Here is a 20,591-nt window from a genome sequence, read left to right on the forward strand (position 1 = left end):
AATGGGTCCCACGAATAAAGCTGCTCTGTCGCCAAGAAGGTATACGAGTGCTGTCCAAACAGGGTCTGCGCAACATCCTTCACTATTTTCTTTCTTGGACATAACACGAAGTTCCAAAAAGACTTTCCTTGTGAATTCCGCAGCATACTCCTTGCATTGACTGCAATCCTGATCCAACTGAAATAGTCCAGGATTCCCTTTGGTGGAATGTCTGAAATGTCATTGCCATACAAGTCTTCATGAACTCGCCTTTATTACAAATAAAGTAGCCAGCATGTGTGAGTGCAAGTCAGCACATTTATTTAAAGCCCTTGATCACATGGAGACAGTGTAAAAATCAGGACATGTTCTAGAAGGAAATATTACAGTTCATACTATACAGTTATGGTACATAATTACATATGTGTTTTCAAAATCATGCTGGTTTTTGAGCAAGGTGCCGTTTAGAAATTTACAGGCCCCTGGATCTGCATGTTGACCGCACCGTAGTCTACCAGGTACATCGGCCACTGCTGCAAAGAGAGAACAAAATTACAATGTCAATGTACAGAATGGGAAAGACGCTGAGCTCAGGACAGAACCACATCCATTTCTGCTCTTTTAGGTCACACATACTTAAAGCTAAACAACAGATAGAATGAACTGTTATACCATCCTATTGAGAGTTATACCAATAGGAATACCAATAGGTATTCCCAATAGGGAATTCAGGAGGAACTTCTTTACCCAGGGAGTGATTAGAATGTGGAACTCGCTACCACAAGGAGTAGTTGAGGCGACTAGCATAGATGCATTTAAGGGGAAGCTAGATAAACACATGAGGGCACAGCCCATTGTTCATTTGCTGGAGTGACGTCATTGCCATTTCGTGGGACTTCCCCGGTCATGTGAGTGGATTATCGTAATCTAAGGCCGTGTCCCAAACCGCTGCACGTGTAGGGAGCACGACAAAAGTGTTCACTTTGGGACACACCTCAACATCGTTTTTTCTGAAAATATTTTATTTTTCCGACCTCTTCAGTTTGGGAAACGCTGCTTTACGGTAAAGACCTGTAGGTAGGAGCCAGCACCATTAGGAAAACAGTAGGTTTTATTTTTATACTTGTGATTTATTGAACTTTGTTTTATGTTTTGTAAGTTATCAACAAATATCTAACATTTACATTTATAGGGGGGTGCTCACCTTCAATACTGAGGGGCGAAAGCCAAAATAGTTTGGGAAACGCTGCTGTAGCCTATCCCCCACTGCTAATTTTACCTGCTGAGCTTATGACTGTCCTACTGGTTTTTCACCTTTATTTTGCTACAGTGTGGCTCTTGGCCAAAAATTCACTCTGCTGGGCCGTCGTCCATTTTCCCGCCACTTCTGGATCTTACTGTGGCCTCCAACTTCGCCACTGTTTTTCTGTCCCGCGATCGATTCTGCACACCTCCTGCCTCTTCATTCACATGGAAATTCCTCCAGCAGTGCGTCCTCCGATATTCTACCCTTCAAATAGCCTCTGGACTCAGTCTCCCTCCACACCTGTCTCCAAACCTGGACATCAGTTCATCGATGCTCCAAGCTGACTCCAACCAATCCACATTACCTTTATCCCACCACGGGGCCTCTGGCTTTAACTGTGGACCCCCTCCTATTGTCTCCTCTCTATTCCCTTTTTATTACCAGGACATACCTATCCTGATCTTGCTTTGTAGCCACGCCTATGCGACTTGAGTTTCCCTGTGTCCATTCACGGCGTGTTTTGCTGCCGCTCCAGACCCGAGCCCATCGCTTCTATTTCCCCTTTTTTCTTCTTTTCTCTTTACCTCTCCCTAGGCCCCTCTCTCTTGTCGTCATGCCTCCTTTAATTTCTCCCTTCTCGGGTACTCAGCCCTCAAATCCCAACTCCAACCCTTCAGCACTCCTCGACCTTCCTACTCTCCTGCCGCCGTCCCAGGCTTGACTCCCCCTTAGATAAGCCTATAGCATCCCTCAGTGCCTCTCTTGGCTTCCTCCATCGAGACGCTCGCCTCCTTACGAGCAGCAACCCCAACTGCCCCATCCTACTCTCTCGCCGACCTTCCCGCCCAGCGCGCCCGCTGGGGACTAATCTTGACAATCTCCTTCCCGTCCCACTCACCCCTCCCAGTGCTGACCCTGTGGACTCTGCCAGCGGACCAGCTTTCACCGCCCTTCTCCGCATCTCCCTCTAGAATGTCCATTCACTTGTGAACAAGGCCATCGCCATCCATGAGCTTATTGTGGATGATTGCATCGACATCATGGTCTTGACAGAAACCTGGCTGACGGGTGATGACACCTTCCCCCTTAATGAAGCCTCCCCATCTGACTATACCTTCCACCTCCTGCCCCGCCCAGGCCGCCGCGGTGGCGGTGTGGCCCTTATCACCAAATCACACTTTGGTCTGTCCCCCTACTCCTTTGGTACCTTTTCCTCCTTTGAGCATCTCACCTTGTTCCACCCCTCTCACCTCCTTTATAATCCTCGTTCTCTACTGCCCACCCAAGTACCATGCCAAGTTTCTCTCCAAGATGTCTACACTGCTTTCCTCCCTCAGCCTCTGCACCAAGTGACTTCTCATCCTCGGTGATTTCAACCTCCATCTCAATTCATCATGCCCTCTCTCCTCTGAGTTCACTGCCCTCCTATCCTCCCTTAATCTCTCCCTCTATATAAACTCCCCTACCCACACTCACGGCCACCCTCTCAACCTTGACATCTCACGTGGCCTTTCTATTCCCATCATGTCAATCGCGGATAAGGCCATCTCTGATCATTTCCTTGTATCCCTCTTCACTCACATCCCCACTTCCTTGTGTGTCAACCCCTGGAAAAAACTCTTCCCCCAAGTCACTTACAAAGGCTCTTCCAAATTCCCAACTATCTAACCTTTGGCCCTCCATTCACCACGACATTTCTGCAGCTACCGATCTGCTCAATCACACCCTCACCTCCACCTTTGATGCCCATGTCCCCATTAAAACCATTACTCTCCCTCACCCTGGTATGGCCCTCATCTCTGCTCCCTTAAGTCCAAGGTACGTAGACTTGATTCTTTATGATGGACAACTGATTTAGCCATTCATTGCCAGATCTGGCTGGACCACATAAAGCACTATTGGGTCCTGCTCTCCTCTTCCAAAACTGCTCACTATTCCAGGATCATCCTGGAATGCAAAGATAACCCACGGCTTCTCTTCTCCACTACAAACCGTCTTCTTAAACCCCTCTCGCCTGTCTCCTCCACCTCAGCTCCAACAAGTGCGAGGAGCTCATGGACTTCTTTGTCACTGCCTCTGCCACTTCCCTCCCTTCCCTTGGCCCACCAAATCAAACATTCCCTACAGTTTCCCCCCTACCCTAGCCCTAAACTCGCATCATTCTCTAGTTTCTCTCCTGTCTTGCATCATGCCCTCTCCAAGCTCATCTTCCCAATGACACCTACCTACTCCTTCCTCCATCCTATTGCCACCAAACTACTGACCACCAAACTTCCCTTCCTGGCACCCATGATAGCTTATATTGTTAATGGTTTCCTTGCCTTAGATACTGTCCCACTCCCCTTCAAATCTGCCATCATCACCCCCTCCTCAAAAAACCCACCCTTGACCCCTCTGTCCTTGCAAACATCTGCCCCATCTCTAACTTCCTTTTCCTTTCCAAAGGTTCTGTCACCTCCCAAATCCATGCCCATCTTTCCCGCAACTCCTTGTTTGCATGCCTTCAATGAGGTTTCCGCCTCTGCCACAGTACTAAAATGGCCCTTATCAAAGTCACAAATGACGTCCAATGTGACTGTGACCATAGTAAACTATCCCTCCTCATCCTTCTTGACCTTTCTGCAGCCTTTGGCATGGTTGACCGCACCATCCTCCTCCAACACCTCTCCTCCGTTGTCCAGCTGGGTGGGACTGCGTTCGTCTGGTTCCATTCCTATCTATCCAGTCGTAGCCAGAGAATCACCTGCAATGGCTTCTCTTCCCGCTTCCGCACCGTTGCCTCTGGAATCTCCCAAGGATCTATCCTTGGCCCCCCTCCTATTTCTCATCCACATGCTACCCCTCAGCGACATCATTCGAAAACATGACGTCAGATTCCATATGTATGCTTACGACACCCAGCTCTACCTCACTACCACCTTCTTCGACAGCACCTCCCAAACCCGTGACCTCTACCACTTACGAGGACAAGGGAAGCAGGCACAAGGGAATAACACCACCTGCACGTTCCCCTCCAAGTCACACACCATCCTGGCTTGGAAATATATCGCCGTTCTTTCATCGTCGCTGGGTCAAAATCCTGGAACTCCCTACCTAACAGCACCGTAGGAGAACCTTCACCACACGGACTGCAGCGGTTCAAGAAGGCGGCTCACCACCACCTTCTCAAGGGCGATTAGGGATGGGCAATAAATGCTGGCCTTGCCAGCGACGCCCACGTCCCATGAACGAATTTTAAAAAAACCTCTCTCGAACCCTCCACTGTATCTGATTTGTCACACCGCTTGACCGACATCCAGTATTGGAAGAGCAAAAATTTCCTCCAACTAAATATTGGGAAGACAAATGCCATTGTCTTTGGTATCTGCTGCAAACTCCGTTCCCTAGCCACCGATTCCATTCCTCTCCATGGCCACACTCTGAGGCTGAATCAGACCGCTTGCAACCTTGACATCATATTTGACCCCAAGATGAGCTTCCGACCACATATCTGCTCCATCACCAAGATTGCCTACATCTACCTCCATAACATCACCCTTCTCTGCCCCTGCCCCAGCCCATCTGCTGCGGAAACCCTCATCCATGCCTTTGTTACCTATAGATGACCATTGGATTAAAATTGGGAATGCACAAGAGGCCAGAATTGGAGGAGTGCAGATCCCGGAGGGTTGTAGGGCTGGAAGAGGTCACAGAGATAGGGAGGAGCGAGACGATGGAGGGATTTGAAAACAAGGAGAATAATTTTAAAAATCGAGGCGTTCCTGGACCAGGAGCCAATGTAAGTCAGCGAGAACAGGGGTGATGGGTGAACGGGACTTAGTGCGAGTTAGGATACGGGCAGCAGAGTTTTGGATGAGCTCAAGTTTATGATGGGTGAAGATGGGAGGCTGGCTAGGAGAGCACTGGAATAGTCAAGTCTAGAAGTAACAATGGCATAGATGAGGGGTTCAGCAGCTGATGAACTGAGGCAGGGGCGAAGACGGGCAATGTTACCATAGTGGAAGTAGGCGGTCTTGATGATGGAGCGGCTGTGATTGGAAGCTTATCTCAGGGTCAAATCAGGTCCTTGGAATTGTCAGTTACAGGGATTTCCTGGAAATGTGTCAATAATTTACAGGGGGTCTCTGGAAGTGTCAGTTACAGGAATTCCAGGAAACGTGTTAATAGAGAGGTGGGGCTGGGGGTCTCTGGAAGTGTCAGTTACAGGGAATTCCAGGAAACGTGTTAATAGAGAGGTGGGGCTGGGGGTCTCTGGAAGTGTCAGTTACAGGGAATTCCTGGAAATGCATCTATAGTTACAAGAGGTCCTTTGAAGTGTCAGTTACTGGCGATTCCTGGAAGCATCTATAGCTATAGGGAATACCTGGAACTGAGTCTACAGTTACAGGGTCCCCTGGAAGTGTCAGCATTTGCACACAGTAAAGTTTGAAAACCATTAATATGTCACACTACCTCTGCCAGACACATTGAAGGAAACTCAAAAATAAACGTTATAAAAACTTATACACCAAATATAAGATGTAAGAAATATCAGACAGTGAGCTTAGCGCAGTAATCCAACCTTTCACAATCTAGCACATCAGGAATTCTCTGTTGAATTTCTGTCAGCTATTTTACAGGAAAAACTTTCAGTAAATTAACCCCCCCCCCACATTTTTCTCTCCTCCAACTAATGCGGGGTTAATAGATCATTGGAGACTTTCAGTCCACTGGTATTTGCCCAATGACCACTGAATAAGCAGGGGGCTTCAAAACCAAACTCAATTCTGTCACCCTACACATTCTAGCAAGGTCACTGGGAGGGAGACCAGGAGTTGTAACCATGAGTAATTTTCCCTCCCCCTGCCTCCAGCCAAGAGGTGTTAAAGCCAATTGTAGTGCCCTGACTGCCACCCTGGCAGAGATCACCTAACTCAGCACAGATCGATCCCGAGGCCGGGTCTGTTGGCTCAGTGCCTCGTCCGGTGTGACAGTTACAGACTTAGCTATCTGGGGAACTGCTCCTGCACGTCATCTAACAGCTCAGTCTACAGCAGCACCGGCAGAGGCTGGAGCACAGCCTCTATTCAGATGTGCCATCAGTTAATGACCAAAAAGCTCATCCAATAACATTTAATATATATATAAAAAAATCATTACCACAAGAGAGACTGGATTTGGAGATACACCTGCTTCCATGTTAGAGGATGACGGTACAACGTTCCCCTCCGACACTCTTCTTCGCTTCTGTTTGTGCACTGCATCTTGTTTGGATGCTTAGAAAGATAAAATGTAAAGGACATGATGTTACCCTGCTTTACCAGCATGTGTCCCAAAGTTAATCTACAGGTATCACCGATACTCTCTTATTACACTGGCTGGCACCGTGCACCTTATTCCCATGCCAATTTTCTTTCCTTCCTCTCCTGTTATCAGTAAAAAAGTGACCATGAAGCTGTCGGATTGTTGTAAAAACCCAACTGGTTCAATAATGTCCTTTAGGGAAGGAAACCTGCCATCCTTACCTGGTCTGGCCTACATGCAACTCCAATCACACACCAACGTGGTTGAATGTTAACTGCCCTCTGAAGTGGCCGAGCGAACCAACTTCTCAGGGCAACTCAGAATGGGTAATAAATGCTCATATTCCAAGAATGAACTTTAAAAAATTCATAATGGCAACAATCTATTTAATCACAGTGGTACCAGTGCCAAGTCTAGTCCCATCCTCCCCTGATGTCTCCACGCACAGACATATACACACTTCTGGTAGGGGGTCACAGGCCACTCACTGATCAGGTGAAGGAGCCCTGGCTGATTTTCCTGATCTAAGGGTGGTGAAGCTGCCTGTCACGTATATACTGCTACACCGGCTGAGATCAGCTAACTCAAACACAGACTGCCATCCTGGGAACTTTGTGCTCATTATGATTCAGCATCTCACTAGGGCAGCCACTGATATTCTCTGCTTATTTCACTCACGCCCTGCCACACAGACCCACTTTCCAGCAGGAGTCATTAGATAGTGATCGGGACCAGGAACTCAATCTCTCTCCCCCACAGCCAACTGTAGCACCACTACTGCACCCCTGGCTGAGATCAGCAAACCCATCCTGGATCGAAGCTGGAAACATCCTGGTCTGTTTGGCTCAGTCACAGAGAATCAATCAACAGATCCATTAGGGGGGAGCTTGTGTGGGAACATCTACAACAGCATTGTGTGAGGGAATAGGTACAATGCTCTCTCACCTGATTTAGATGCTTCATTACAAATCTCTGCAAAAGGCCTGTAAAAGATCAGGAAATAAAAACAAGTCATTTCCAGTGCAGTTATCAATGAATAAAGTTAATTTGCTATTGACAGTGACAGCTCTTTCCGTTTTCTTTAACGGCAGGCCTATCCAAACTGGAGATTCTTCTTTACTTATTGTTGCAGCATGCCATTCCTAAAGCACCATGTGAAATACTGTCCAGTTACATTCACCAATTTTAGGTACTAGCTTTAAGATTCTGCATTAGCATTTAACGTCCAAGTGTATGTAATCATGGGATCAGACCGTACAGATGTTCTGCTTTACTGGGACAGAGTGCAGTCCGACTTCAAAAAGCAGCAATGCAGGAAGACTGGGGTGGCCACCCACGCCCAGTGGAAGTCAGGTTATGTTGGTAAATGTGAAAGAAAGAACTTGCATTTATATAGCACCTTTCATGACCTCAGGATGTCCCAAAATGCCTTACAGCCAATGAAATATTTCTGAAGTGTAGTCACTCTTGTGATGTAGGAAATGCAGCAAGCAATTTGCGCACAGCAAGATCCCACAAACAGCAATGTGATAATGACCAGGTGATCTAATTTAGTGATGTTGGTTGAGGGATAACTGCTGGCCAGGACACCGGGGAAAACTCCCCTGCTCTTCTTCGAACAGTGCCATGGGATCTTTTACATCCACTCAAGATGGCAGATGGGGCCTTGGTTTAACGTCTCATTTGAAAGACGGCACCTCCAATTTGACTTTGTGCTCAAGTCTCTGGGACTTGAACCCACAACTTTCTGACTCAGAGGTGAGAGGTGAGAGCGCTACCACTGAGCTGCAGCTGACCTATGGTTGTTAATTTCCATGCAGCAAGGTCCCACAACCAGAAAATTAATAAACAAACAGATAATCTGTTTTTGACAATATTGGTTGATGGATAAATGTTGACCGGGACACCAGGGGAGTGCCCTGATACTGTTCAAATTCTGCCTTGGGATCCTTTAGGTCCACCTATTTAAAGTCTCAAATGAAACACGGCACATCGAACAATTCAGCACTCCCTCAGTACTGCACTGAAGTGTCAGCTTGGCTTTTGTGCTCAAGTCTACAGTGAGGCTTGAACCCACACCCTGCTGACTCAGAGGAGAGAGTACAAACTGAGCTAAACTGACATTTTTTTTTTACAAAGAAACTGGAATTGTAGTTTAATTGTAGTTCCTGATTTCAAAACTCAAAGGTTGATTATACACAGAAGCTCAAAACATTTTGGTTATAATGTCGTCGATCTATAAATCAGTACTGCAAAAGCTAGAAATGGCCATGACATTGAACCAGGCTGGACAAATTCACTGCTTTGCTTAATTTTCTACAGTTATACACTTTCCAGCCTTGGATTAATGGCCTCAGTTATTATTTTACTGGTTACAATGACTGATAAGTCACTTGAGGCACAAAATAAGCGTCACTGCACGGAATGGCCAAGTTTCTGCCAGAAATGGCCAACAAAATCAAAAGAACAAACCAACCCAGCAGAAAACAGAAGCAATTGGCACTCCCATTCATTGCAGTAAAAATTAACAAATAAATGGCAAGATTGACGCCCCACTTACTAAAAGCAGATAATTATCACTCATTACAAATTGAATTATTTCAAAAAATGTTGTCTCCAGAGGCCCAATTTTAACCCAGCCCTCTTGGAGGAAATCAGGCAGGCAATTAGAATCAGTACAGTGACTTATCTCCTCCGATCCTACTGCCTGGATGTCATTTTAACCTCCTATTTTCAGCAGGCGCGCGGGAAATGCACCTGAAGGCAGTGGGGGCCTGCTTTAAATATGCAGATCCAACTGCAATTTTAACCCCAGGCCTGTGTGGGGAGGCCGTCGTGCCTTCCGGTCCAGACCAACCTGGCAGCAAGTGGATCCGGGGCCAGAAACAGCCCAGAGGAATTAGTTGTTTTAATTTTGTTTTTGTTTCCTTGTGGGCCAGGAGTGTTCCTCCAGGCTCCACAAGGAAACTTTGGGCCTCCTCTGCCACAAACTTCCCACCCACTCCCTTGACTGATGCCCTCCTGACCCCAACTGGAAAAAAAATTGAAAGGCAAAAAAAAAATTTGATCCAAATTATGGGACATTATATTTCTCATTCTTGTGTTCCAATCAGTCCATGGCTTCGCCCCTCTCTATTTCTGTAACGTTCTCCAGCCCACAACCCTCTAAGAACTCTGTGCCCCTCCAACTCTGGCCTCTTGTGAATCCCCCACCATTGGCAACCATGCCTTCAGCTGTCTAGGCCCTAAGCTCTGGAATTCCCCTTACTAAACCTCTCTCCTCTTTTAGGACCCTCCTTAAAACCTACCTCTTTGACCAAACTTTTGGTCACCTGTTCTGATATCTCTTTTTTTGGCTTGGTGTCAATTTTTGTTTGATTACACTCCTGTGACACACTCTGGGACGTTTTACTACGTTAAAGGCGCTATATAAATGCAAGTTCTTGTTGTGGCACTTTAAATTGTGCTAGTATGGCCGTTCCACTGCTTTATGGATATATTCAGTATGATTATGAAATTACGGAATGTCAGCCAGTTGACATCTTCCTGTCATTATCTGCTATTTAACAAGACAAAACTACATCAACAACTGAAAGGAAAAAATTAATTAAAATGGGGTTTAATTTTTTTAAAGTGTTGAAGTGAAAAAAAGTTTGTAGAAAAGACACTTATCTATTTTTCACATTGGATCTGTGGGACAATTGCACATGACATCAGCCCTCTGCCTTAATCCTTCCTTCCCCCCAGTAAAATGCTGACGTAAAGAAATAACTTCATGATTATTATGTTTTACTAATGTTATTAAGATATCTTACAAGAGAAGAAGTAATTGGACAGCTGGCCCCTATCTGAATCATACGTGACTATGTTATTAAAGTGGAATCTATCTGCTACTTTTCATAGCACCATATTCTGTCCCAATAGTTCGCACAGTTCCCATAAACAAACCGATAATCCAGAAGCTGCACTTTTGTGGGATTGGCTTTTGCAGAGTTGTGTGACCCAGGGGGTTAACAACTGGTCCTACTTGCAGTAATCTTCTTATAGGATTAAATGCAGCCTTGTACCACACAATCTCACTCACTTCAAATGGTGGATATTAAACTTCAATAGACAGACTTACAGTAGTTAATATTATTTACAATTAAATAAAGATATCAAGCGCAAAACATTCAGCAAAATGAGAGCAAACAATCAGAAATGCCCATAATGGGTTAATTACCCTTCGTAAGAAACATCTTTGTATGTAAATGCTAAGCCTTCTTAGCTTTTAAAGACAAAGTGCTGGACATTGACAAAGCAATCATAGAATCATAGAATCATACAGCACAGAAGGAGGCCATTCAGCTCATTGTGCGTGTACCGGCTTTTTGAAAGAGCTATCCAATTAGTCCCACTCCCCTGTTCTTTCCCCATAGCCCTGTAAATTTTTCCTTTTCAAGTATATATCTAATTCCCTTTTGAAAGTTGCTATTGAATCTGCTTCCATCACCCTTTCAGGCAGTGCATTCCAGATCATAACAACTCGCTGCGTAAAAATAATTCTCCTCATCTCCCCCATGGTTCTTTTGCCAATTATCGTAAATCTGTGTCCTCTGGTTACCGACCCTGCTACCAGTGAAAAAAGTTCTTTGCTTTCATATCAGTGTAACATAAGTTGAAATGTCTCCCTCAAGCAGGGAGCTCAAAGAGAGCCTTTCATCTGCGCAAACCCTTTCCGTGCCCTGTTCTTAACCACTCAGTTATTTTTGAACCAGACTATTTAATGGTAATATATTTCAGAACTATCAAAGCCACAATGTGAAAATATACATGTGCGAGTGGAGCTCTACTGGATAATATAATCTAAAGGAATCACTGGATAAACATGTTTCTAGGATACACATGTTCCTAGACATTCACAATGAATAAGCTATTATCTTGTGCTGCTCACAGGAAACCCTGCAATTTACGTTGGTGCAGCCATTAGTAATTTAAATCAGTGAGCCATTGTCTTTTCTAGGATTGGAGACCTACATTTATTTCTTGAACACTGAACATGAAATGAGCAAATTCCACATATTTGTAACTCAGCTGAGTAACAATTCCACTTCCATGTGGAACTGAACTACTGATATGGATTAATGATAAGGATTTTCCCACTCACTGTAATTGACTTTTAATGATCATCCTAATTCGGTCTCTGGCTTTTAGGATTTTTTCCAGCCTGCTAAGATCATAAGTAGTTGGGTTCCTGAAAAGGATGTCATCTGGTAGCCCAGTCACTTCAATTGCGTCCGGATTATCTCGGATTAATTTGTATGGCACCAAAACAGGCCGATTCAGTCCCAGAGCTTCTCCTGAAAGATAATATATTACAAGTATAAACTACAAAGGGCTTTAAATCACCCCATCTCAGGATATACACCCAATTTGGATAATGCTGTGCCACTTCCCTCATACCCATATTGTAAGCATTTTTAAAATATGTCCACGCAGTGGTCAGGGGAGATGGTGGCAGTGCACTCACACATAGTATGGGGAGAGTAGAGTTGCTCACCATGCTGTGAGGTGTTCCTGGTATCTGCTGTCTTCCTTGTGAGTGTACACGTCAGCACTTGTCGGTTGGCTGACGACTAACTAATGACTATGCTCCAGAAGGGGCAGTGGGGGGGGGGGGGGGGGGCTGGTGGTGGAAGAGAGGAGGAAGATAAAAGCAGGATCTCTTTGGGGTCAAAGTGGCTCCAAAATGATGACAAAAGCTTGGAATTAAATCAGCTCTCTGCGGAGAATCTGATACTTGAAGCACACAAGGGTACTGTTAATGATTGATCAGCCAGTCTGGCTCACTAATGGAACCTGGTAGGGTTGATGATCTATCCCTGTGTGGGGGTTAGGATTCCTCTCACCTGGTTCCAGATAACTATGCAAACCAATGCCAAATGTAGGATGGTCCTAGCTGGTCAAGCAGTAAGAAGCCGCTCTGGTAAGCTGCAGGGTTTTAGCTGGTTAAACTCCAGCAGTAACCCTGGGCACACTTGGCTTTATCAACCTGCTTTGGACTTGGCAAGTGGGAAGTGTCCCTATGAAGAGAGAGCATGTGCAGTCCATAATGCGCAAACCAAAATGCTACAGGTGGGTGTAGATTTCTCAGTAGCTTGATTTGGAGACTCTTAAACATGATGATGGCTTTCTAAGCATTTGAGGTATATGGTTGACCAAAATAAATTGTTTCTTTCAAAAAAAAAATCTATCTCCTTGCCTCCTCCTGAAGGTATTGCTGGGCTATGATTCCTAATGAACCCTGCACTCTCTGGTACCTCAGCCAAGTGACTATTCTTGATGTAAGAACCTTGACTGTGACATTTCAGCAGGCTGTTCGATCACACAGGCATCAAAACCAAACCTCATTCTGTCCTCAATGATCATCCTCAAATCCTGGCTGCTCTTCCCCTCCCCAATCCTGAGGACGCTGAAGTCAAGCGTAGCACTCAGGCTGAGATCAGTGAAGCCAGGGCAGGTTGGAGACTGAATCTGGCACCTTCTTCTCGATGTACGGCCCAGTTACTCACTGCTTTAACTATCATTGCGGTAGCTGCAGTCATGTTTTAAACCAGCTGCCAGGGCCCCCTGCCCCTTCAAGAGACTCAGTTGATGAATATAATGGTCAATGTATAACTGAGTCACATAGTCCATGAAGGTTGCAGGTTCAAACCCCAGCCTGTGCCAACATGGTGCTGACAGTGCTACAATTGGCCACAGTCGTGTTCCTTATTGACAGTCTTACTGGAAAATGCAGTCTGGATGTTGGGTGAGGACAGGATCGGGCTCAGCTGTGATCCCACAGTCGAGTAGCCTGCCAGCACTCACATTAAGAATGGCTACATGTATAATCTTGCAGCTCCCTCCATGGCTCCTGGGTATATGCACTACCCATTGTAACACTAAGCAAACAGACCAGGGAGATACAGAGTTCCATCCCATGATGTGCCATGTTAGCTGATCTCAATTAGTCTGAGCGAGGCCAGGCTAAAGAGAATGGAATGAGTCGAGGGTGCTGCCCCTGATCATTATCCACCACTTTCTTCCAGAAAGTCACATGGGAGGATGTCAATGAAAGACAGAATTGGGCTTGGCTGTAATGTCTTTCTCTCCCAACTCCCATCGCCAAATAGCCTGCGAATGCTCGCTTTATGGGTTCCAAATCAAGAGTCAAAGGTGGGCTTTTTGAGAACCAAATGGCTTTTTCATGATTCTAAGTTTCCTTCGAATGACCACTCAGGTGAGGGCTGCCGACTCCCACAGAACCATATCCCGGGGATAAGACCTCAACTTCAGGCAAGGCAAGGGTGCAAAATAATATATAGGAACATTAGGAACAGGAGTAGGCCATTCAGCCCCTCGAGCCTGCTCCGCCATTCAATTAGATCATGGCTGATCTGTACCTTGACTCCATTTACCCGCTTTGGTTCCATATCCCTTGATACCCTTACCCAACAAAAATCTATCCATCTCTGTCTTGAAAGATCCAATTGTCCTAGCATTCACAGCCTTTTTGGGGAGAAATTTCCAGATTTCAGTGTGGTCTTAAATACGAACAGTGCTAATGAGTCTTCGAAGCTGAGCTAAACTTACGCTAACTATTTTGACTATATTACTACAGAATTTTACTGTAACACAATTCAGAGGGGTGTAGATGATGGGGATTACTTTGCAGCGGGGAAGCATCACTGGCTCAGCAGAAATCAAGAAGAAAATAGAATTTAAAAATAAAATGAATATTTTGAAAGATTACCAAAATATTAATTATAAATATTTATTTTATAAAGCTGTAATTTGAAAACAAAGCTAAGACTGTGAAAAAAGTTCGACTCAACACTGAAATAGCCGAGGAAACGTACCGTATTTTTCATTGAATAATTCCTTCACCTGCTCTCTGAGTATTACCTTCTCTCCAAGTCGGTTTGCCTCTTCATCCTCTAAATTGTGAAAATTTACCAAAATATTAAAATAATCATCACATTGAGTAGATTTATGTACAGGTGCGGCATGAAAAAAACGCTGCAAACATCACTTGGCTGGTCCCAGAACAGTGGAAATAAACCCCCTGACGATATTTCAAACCTTTATCCCCTGACTTTCCACACCAACGATCCCTTGCTGTATTTACACATCAGTTAACCCCTCATGGCATTTACACACCAGCAATCCCTAACGGTATTTAAACATTAGCAACCTCTGACGGCCTTTACACACCAGCATCCCCTGATGGTACTTACACACTAGTAACCCCAGATGGCATTTATATACCAGCAATCACTCATGGTATTTACACACCAGTGACCCCCTCACTATATTTACACACCAGCGACCCTTCACGGTATGTACACATCAACGAACCCTCATGGTATTTACACAGCAACAACACCTGGTGGCTTTTACACACTAGCACCCTCTGACAGTATTTACACACCAGTGATCCCTCACAGTATTTACACACCAGTGATCCCTCACAGTATTTCCACACCAGCGACCCCTCACAGTATTTCCACACCAGCGACCCCTCACAGTATTTCCACACCAGCGACCCCTCACAGTATTTCCACACCAGCGACCCCTCACAGTATTTCCACACCAGCGACCCCTCACAGTATTTCCACACCAGCGACCCCTCACAGTATTTCCACACCAGCGACCCCTCACAGTATTTCCACACCAGCGACGCCTCACGGTATTTACACACCAGCGACCCCTCACGGTATTTACACACCAGCGACATTTAACGGTATTTACACACCAGCGACCCCTCACAGTATTTACACACCAGCGACCCCTCACAGTATTTACACACCAGCGACCCCTCACAGTATTTACACACCAGCGACCCCTCACAGTATTTACACACCAGCGACCCATTATGTTATTTCCAACCAGTGATGCCAGACATTTCACACCGGCCTCCCATCACAGGGTTTATACTGCAGTGAATCATCACACGTGCAGTGACAGTACCAGGCCATTTGCTCTCATTTGAAATTTAAAAACTAAAATATCTTATAAGATACAGTCAGAACCCTGAATGGATGGTGTATTTAACATGACTTTTATTTACACTGTCACACCAGAGTTAAATTCTGCCTCATGCATGGAAATAAACCATAAAAGTAGAAAAATATGTTCAATTCTCAAAATATCACTATGCTGAAATCTTTTGTAACATTGAGTCTTGTCCAACAGTAGATGATGCTGCGAAGTGAACTACCAACGCCTTACTCAAAACATAGATCGCAATAATTAAGAACCCACTCTGGAGCGATGCTTTTTGTTTTGAAGTCATCTCTGGCGAATTCTGTAGCGCTCTTGGTTAATCAGCAGCAAGTCTCCATGGGGATCATTTTACGCTGCAATCAACAACTCTTGACATAGGTGATCCACAAGGACCTTAGCCTCATCAGCAGAACATATCTGTTTTTTCTCTCTATCCCTGTACCTTCTTTGAGATCTTCGTGTGCCTTGCACCATATATTGGGAACTGGGGCAGCAGCTGACCCGCTCCCAGGAAGCTAATTAGTGGATTCAGCTGTGTTAACTCCCAAGAGCAACCCACAAGCTGATTTTTCCCTGTCTCTCTTTGGGGAAATCACCAGGCCTCCACTCTGTGCCTCCTCCTGATTGTGTGGCCGAGATCTGGAATTTACTACTCCAAGCCACTGTTCTCCCCAAGTCAATCCGTTTCCATTAAATATTGTCCTTTTATCTAGCTGCTTGTGTGAGGTAAGTTATTAATGGATAAGACACTGTTTAAAAACACAGACTATGGGCACATAGGGAGGAAGGATGTCATACTGAAAGTGCTCCACCCACATAATTGGCTTCTCTTTATCTTTCTAAGCCAACACAAATACCATAAATGGAACGGAGTGTGATGGGTATAAAGTGGATTTTATTCCCATTGCATCCAATTCAGAGCCTTGCTGAGTTACAGAAATACAACAGAGTATTTGTGTGGAAAGTGAAACAGATTGTTTCTTAGTGAAAAATGGAACTACCTTTTCTCCTTTGTGACATGTGGACAGATGTATTTGTCTCTCTCTGGCACTGTGTACCCTTCCCCAACCCCCCTAACAACAGAACTTTCAACTCACTGTCAGCTTTACTCCAAAGCTTAGACATTCTCCACTTAACTGGCTGAACTAAAATTCAATATGAGTGCGTAAACTGTTTCAATATTGTCTACAGGTCACTAGAGAGACTGTGGTCAACCATCAGTGATGGTTAATTAAACCATTGGCTTCAGGATTGAGAAACCACATATGGGGGCAATATCTGTTGCTCACTGTATCAGGGTGTGCAATCCTCATCTCACATGGAGAGACACCCTCCCCCTGTCAATGAAAGCAATTAGCAGAAATATGATAGAAAGCCCTCATGTATATTAAGAGAGCTACACTTGCAGTCATTCAAGACACATGTAAGGAGTCGTACAACACCAGGTTATAGTCCAACAGCTTTATTAGAAATCACAAGCTTTCGGAGCTTTGCTCCTTTGTCAGATGAAGTCTTCACCTGACGAAGGAGGAAAGCTCCGAAAGCTTGTGATTTCAAACAATGCTGTTGGACTATAACCTGGTGTTGTACGACTCCTTACATTTGTCCACCCCAGTCCATCACCGGCATCTCCACATCATTCAAGACACAGTAAGGGGAGTAGGGAGCTTACCCTGTAAAGCAGCATAAGCTTTTTCCAGTGATGTTATTCGTCTGGGTGCTTGGATGTGGAGAGAGCAAAAGAGAAAGTGCGAGAATCAATATCAGTTACAAGTACAGAATCCTGTTATTAGAAAAAAATAAAACAAGCAGCTCCTATTATTCAACTTCTGACTAAATGGGGTCTACCCATTTATTGAAATGCCAGGTCATTATAAATTGAGAGCCAGTCTCACTCACTTAAATATTACATGCCCCAGTGATATTTAATCATTTTCAAAGTGGAGCTGATTAGATAGGGCATCGGTCAATCCAATTTAACAACATGATAAACTTCAATAGGTTTTTGCAGTTCATCTTCCCTGAGACGGTTCACCTTGCTGTCATGTGATGCTCCATCTATGGACTCAACTCATCCAAATCAAGGCAAGCAATTTGGAGTGATGGGCAGGATTCAAGCTCATGACCTTTCAGATGGAAGTCACATTAACCGAAGCTTATCCCACTCAAATCGCACATCTATCAGGCTGATCAAAAAACAGCTTTGATCTTCGATGTCTGTGGCCTCAGACTGTACTATCATTGCGTCCGAGAGGAGACATTGGGGTGGGTTGAGATAAAACAGAGTTCAAGGTACTTTTCGGAAATAACAGAGGGACAAAGATCCTGTTCCCAAGAATATTCCCATACCGGAATAAAGCATGGTTACATGAGACAGGCTGGCTTAGCATATGTGGGCTCACTATGGGTTACTGAAAGTTTTCAGGACCGGGGGAACACTTTCAAGCTTTTGGCTTTGCTTACATCAGAGGTGCACACAATTGGGTTCCATTGTAATGGACACCTACTTGACAGCTACTTATTTTTATCAACACACCGAGCAACAAATACTTGGGCTGACTGAATACCTGTTAGTTAAATCTAGTGAAAGAGTCGATGTATGTAAACAGTTATGCAAAACTGGTAGAGAGGGTACAGGACTTTGTGTGGGCAAGGAGGCAGACTGCAGAGTTTTAGGTGAATTGAAGCTTTAGAAGGTGGAGACAGGGAGGGCAATTAGATGAGCATTACAAAAAGCTCTGTTGACTGCATGGACTAGGGTTTCGGCAATGGTGGGGATTAGGAAGAGGTAGGAGTGAAGGTACTTAATGTTGCGGAAGTGAAAGAAAGCAGTCATGGTAATAGAGCAGATGATGGAGAGAAAGCCGAGTTCAGGGTCAAGGAGTACGGCAAAGTTCGACCCTTCCTGACTGCCTGGAGTGGCAGCTAGGGAGGTTGATTGAGTCAAGGGTAGAGGCATGCTCACTGGAGCCAAGAAGATGGCTTTGGTTTGCTAATTTTGAGCTGGTGTAAATTTTGGCTCACCCTGGTCTCGATGCTGGGCAGTTGGAGAGTGTAGCAACAGCCTTTGAATTGATCGAGGAGGCAGAGAGATAAAGCTGGATGTCGTCAGTTGACTTCATGCTTTCTGATGATATCGTGAAGCAGAAATGGTGAAGAAGAGGGGACCAAAGATATAGCCCACGGTGACGGTGCAAGCAGAGGAGGAGAAGCTGTTTGAAGCAATTTAACACCTGCACTGTAGCATGCCCGAATGGGGACTCGGAGATAGAGTAGTAGCTTGGAGCAGGACCAAAGAGGAAAGATTCTGGAGCACGATGGAACAGTTAACAGTGTCGATGGCTATGGACAGGCTTATGAGGAGGAGAAGTGATGTAAAATCACAGTCACAGTGGATGTCATTTGAAACTTTTACTAATCCTGTAGGTGGATCATGAAAAGGTGAGATGGGAGTGTACATATGAGGTAATGATGTTTTCTAGGACTTTGGAGAGAAAGGGGAGGTTATAGATAGGGTGGTAGTGGGAAATAATGGAAGAGTAAGGGTGAGTTTCTTGAAGAGGGGGGTGGTATCAGTGATCGGAACAGCGGTGGGGATAGTGCTGGAAGATAGATACAAATTAATGATGTTTGTAAAAATGGGACAGAGGAAGTGAAGTTGGGTGGGAGAGGATTGAGGGAGCAGGTGGTAGGCTTCATGGGCAAGATAAGGGTGCAGTACAAATCAGTGTATCATTTGGGGTGTTAAAACAATGTTTCAGGTGCTTGGACAGGAGAAATTCTGAAAAATATTGAGATATGCTGCACAATGTTGCTGTGGACAGGAACCTCACCATGGACTTCATAGAATCTTACAGCACAGAAGGAGGCCATTCGGCCCATCGTGCCTGTCTTGACTGTTTAAAAGAGCTATCCAATTAGTCCCATTCCTCTGCTCTTTCCCCATAGCCCTGCAAATTTTTCCTTTTTAAGTATATAACAACTTGCTACATTACAAAAATACTCCTCATCTCACCTCTGGTTCTTCTGTCAATTACCTTAAATCTGTGTCCTCTGGTTAACGACCCTCCTGCCAGTGGAAAGAGTTTCTCCTTATTTACTCTATCAAAACCCCTCATAATTTTGAACACCTCTATTAAATCTCCCCTTAACCTTCTCTGCTCTAGGTCATGGAAAGCAAGGATGCTGAAGGGGTTCAAGCTGCCACAAGTGTCCCAGGGCCCAGCTTGTCCAGCGAGCTCTGGGATTGTCCACTTTTACCGTCTATTGCACATATATTTACAGTCATGGAAAGGCTAGTTGCTTTGCCTGTTTAGTTTTATTAAGGAACAAGTTCAGATTTACTTTTGGACAACTGTTGCTTTTTCTTGCACAATTAAAGAATGACAGATTGCCAGATACATTCAGCCGGTAATCGGGCGCGCAGAGGGTAGGGCGTGCACCACCGACGCTTGTTGCAAATGACTCAGGCAGCACGTGATATTGGTGCTGCCTGATCGTTTTAATGGCACTACTCACTGGCTGCACGTCTGTAAAAGTTGGGAGTGGGTGGCTGTGGATATCAGGCATCTACGACGCCACTTAAAGGCAGCCAGCACCTCTTAAAAGGCTGCATTCAGGCTGCAGGCACCAGGGAAACACTTCTGATTGAATGGCTGAAGGAAGTAGTGAGAGGGCACCAGGGTTCTCCAAAGCTGCCTTGGAGGCCCAGGTGCAGCCAGTGGACAGGTGGAGGGACCTCATCTAACCACCAGGGGGCAGGATGCCCTCCAGGCATCAACTCAGGAGACTGAGGAAGAAACCGCAGAGCATGTCAATGCCAGGATACTGCACCCAGGGCATGGCTGCAATGCAAGAAATGTAATGATCTAATTAGAGTTGTTAAGATGAGAATACTGCTCTCTGCTCACAGCTGCAACAGTCACAGCTTTATTAATTACAACACTGACAGCACTCACAAGACTCCCCTCTCCAACTTCCCTTCATTCTCCTACAATCACTGCAACAGACCTCCTTGTCTTCATACTTACACTCACCATGATTACAACCCTCACTT

The 20,591-nt window shown here is 45.1% G+C and overlaps 1 protein-coding gene across 10 annotated transcripts in view; it reads right to left on the bottom strand.

The window, feature by feature from the left end:
• Positions 1 to 277: 277 nt before the first annotated feature.
• Positions 278 to 20,591, bottom strand: part of gtf2ird1 (GTF2I repeat domain containing 1) — a 157,786-nt gene continuing 137,472 nt past the window's right edge. For 9 of the 10 annotated variants that reach the window (XM_068008024.1, XM_068008029.1, XM_068008023.1 and 6 more), the window contains 6 exons: positions 17,208 to 17,255; positions 14,389 to 14,466; positions 11,655 to 11,847; positions 7,454 to 7,491; positions 6,365 to 6,480; positions 278 to 512 (listed from right to left, as the gene is read on the bottom strand). In XM_068008024.1, the coding sequence (XP_067864125.1) occupies positions 444 to 512; positions 6,365 to 6,480; positions 7,454 to 7,491; positions 11,655 to 11,847; positions 14,389 to 14,466; positions 17,208 to 17,255 (542 nt within the window). In that variant the 3' untranslated portion in view covers positions 278 to 443. Of the gene's footprint in view, positions 513 to 6,364; positions 6,481 to 7,453; positions 7,492 to 11,654; positions 11,848 to 14,388; positions 14,467 to 17,207; positions 17,256 to 20,591 lie in introns of those variants that run through there. The other variant, XR_010968476.1, reaches the window with a different exon arrangement.

The sequence above is a fragment of the Heptranchias perlo genome, chromosome 28 (genome assembly GCF_035084215.1).
Source record: "Heptranchias perlo isolate sHepPer1 chromosome 28, sHepPer1.hap1, whole genome shotgun sequence".
NCBI classification, from domain to species: domain Eukaryota; kingdom Metazoa; phylum Chordata; class Chondrichthyes; order Hexanchiformes; family Hexanchidae; genus Heptranchias; species Heptranchias perlo.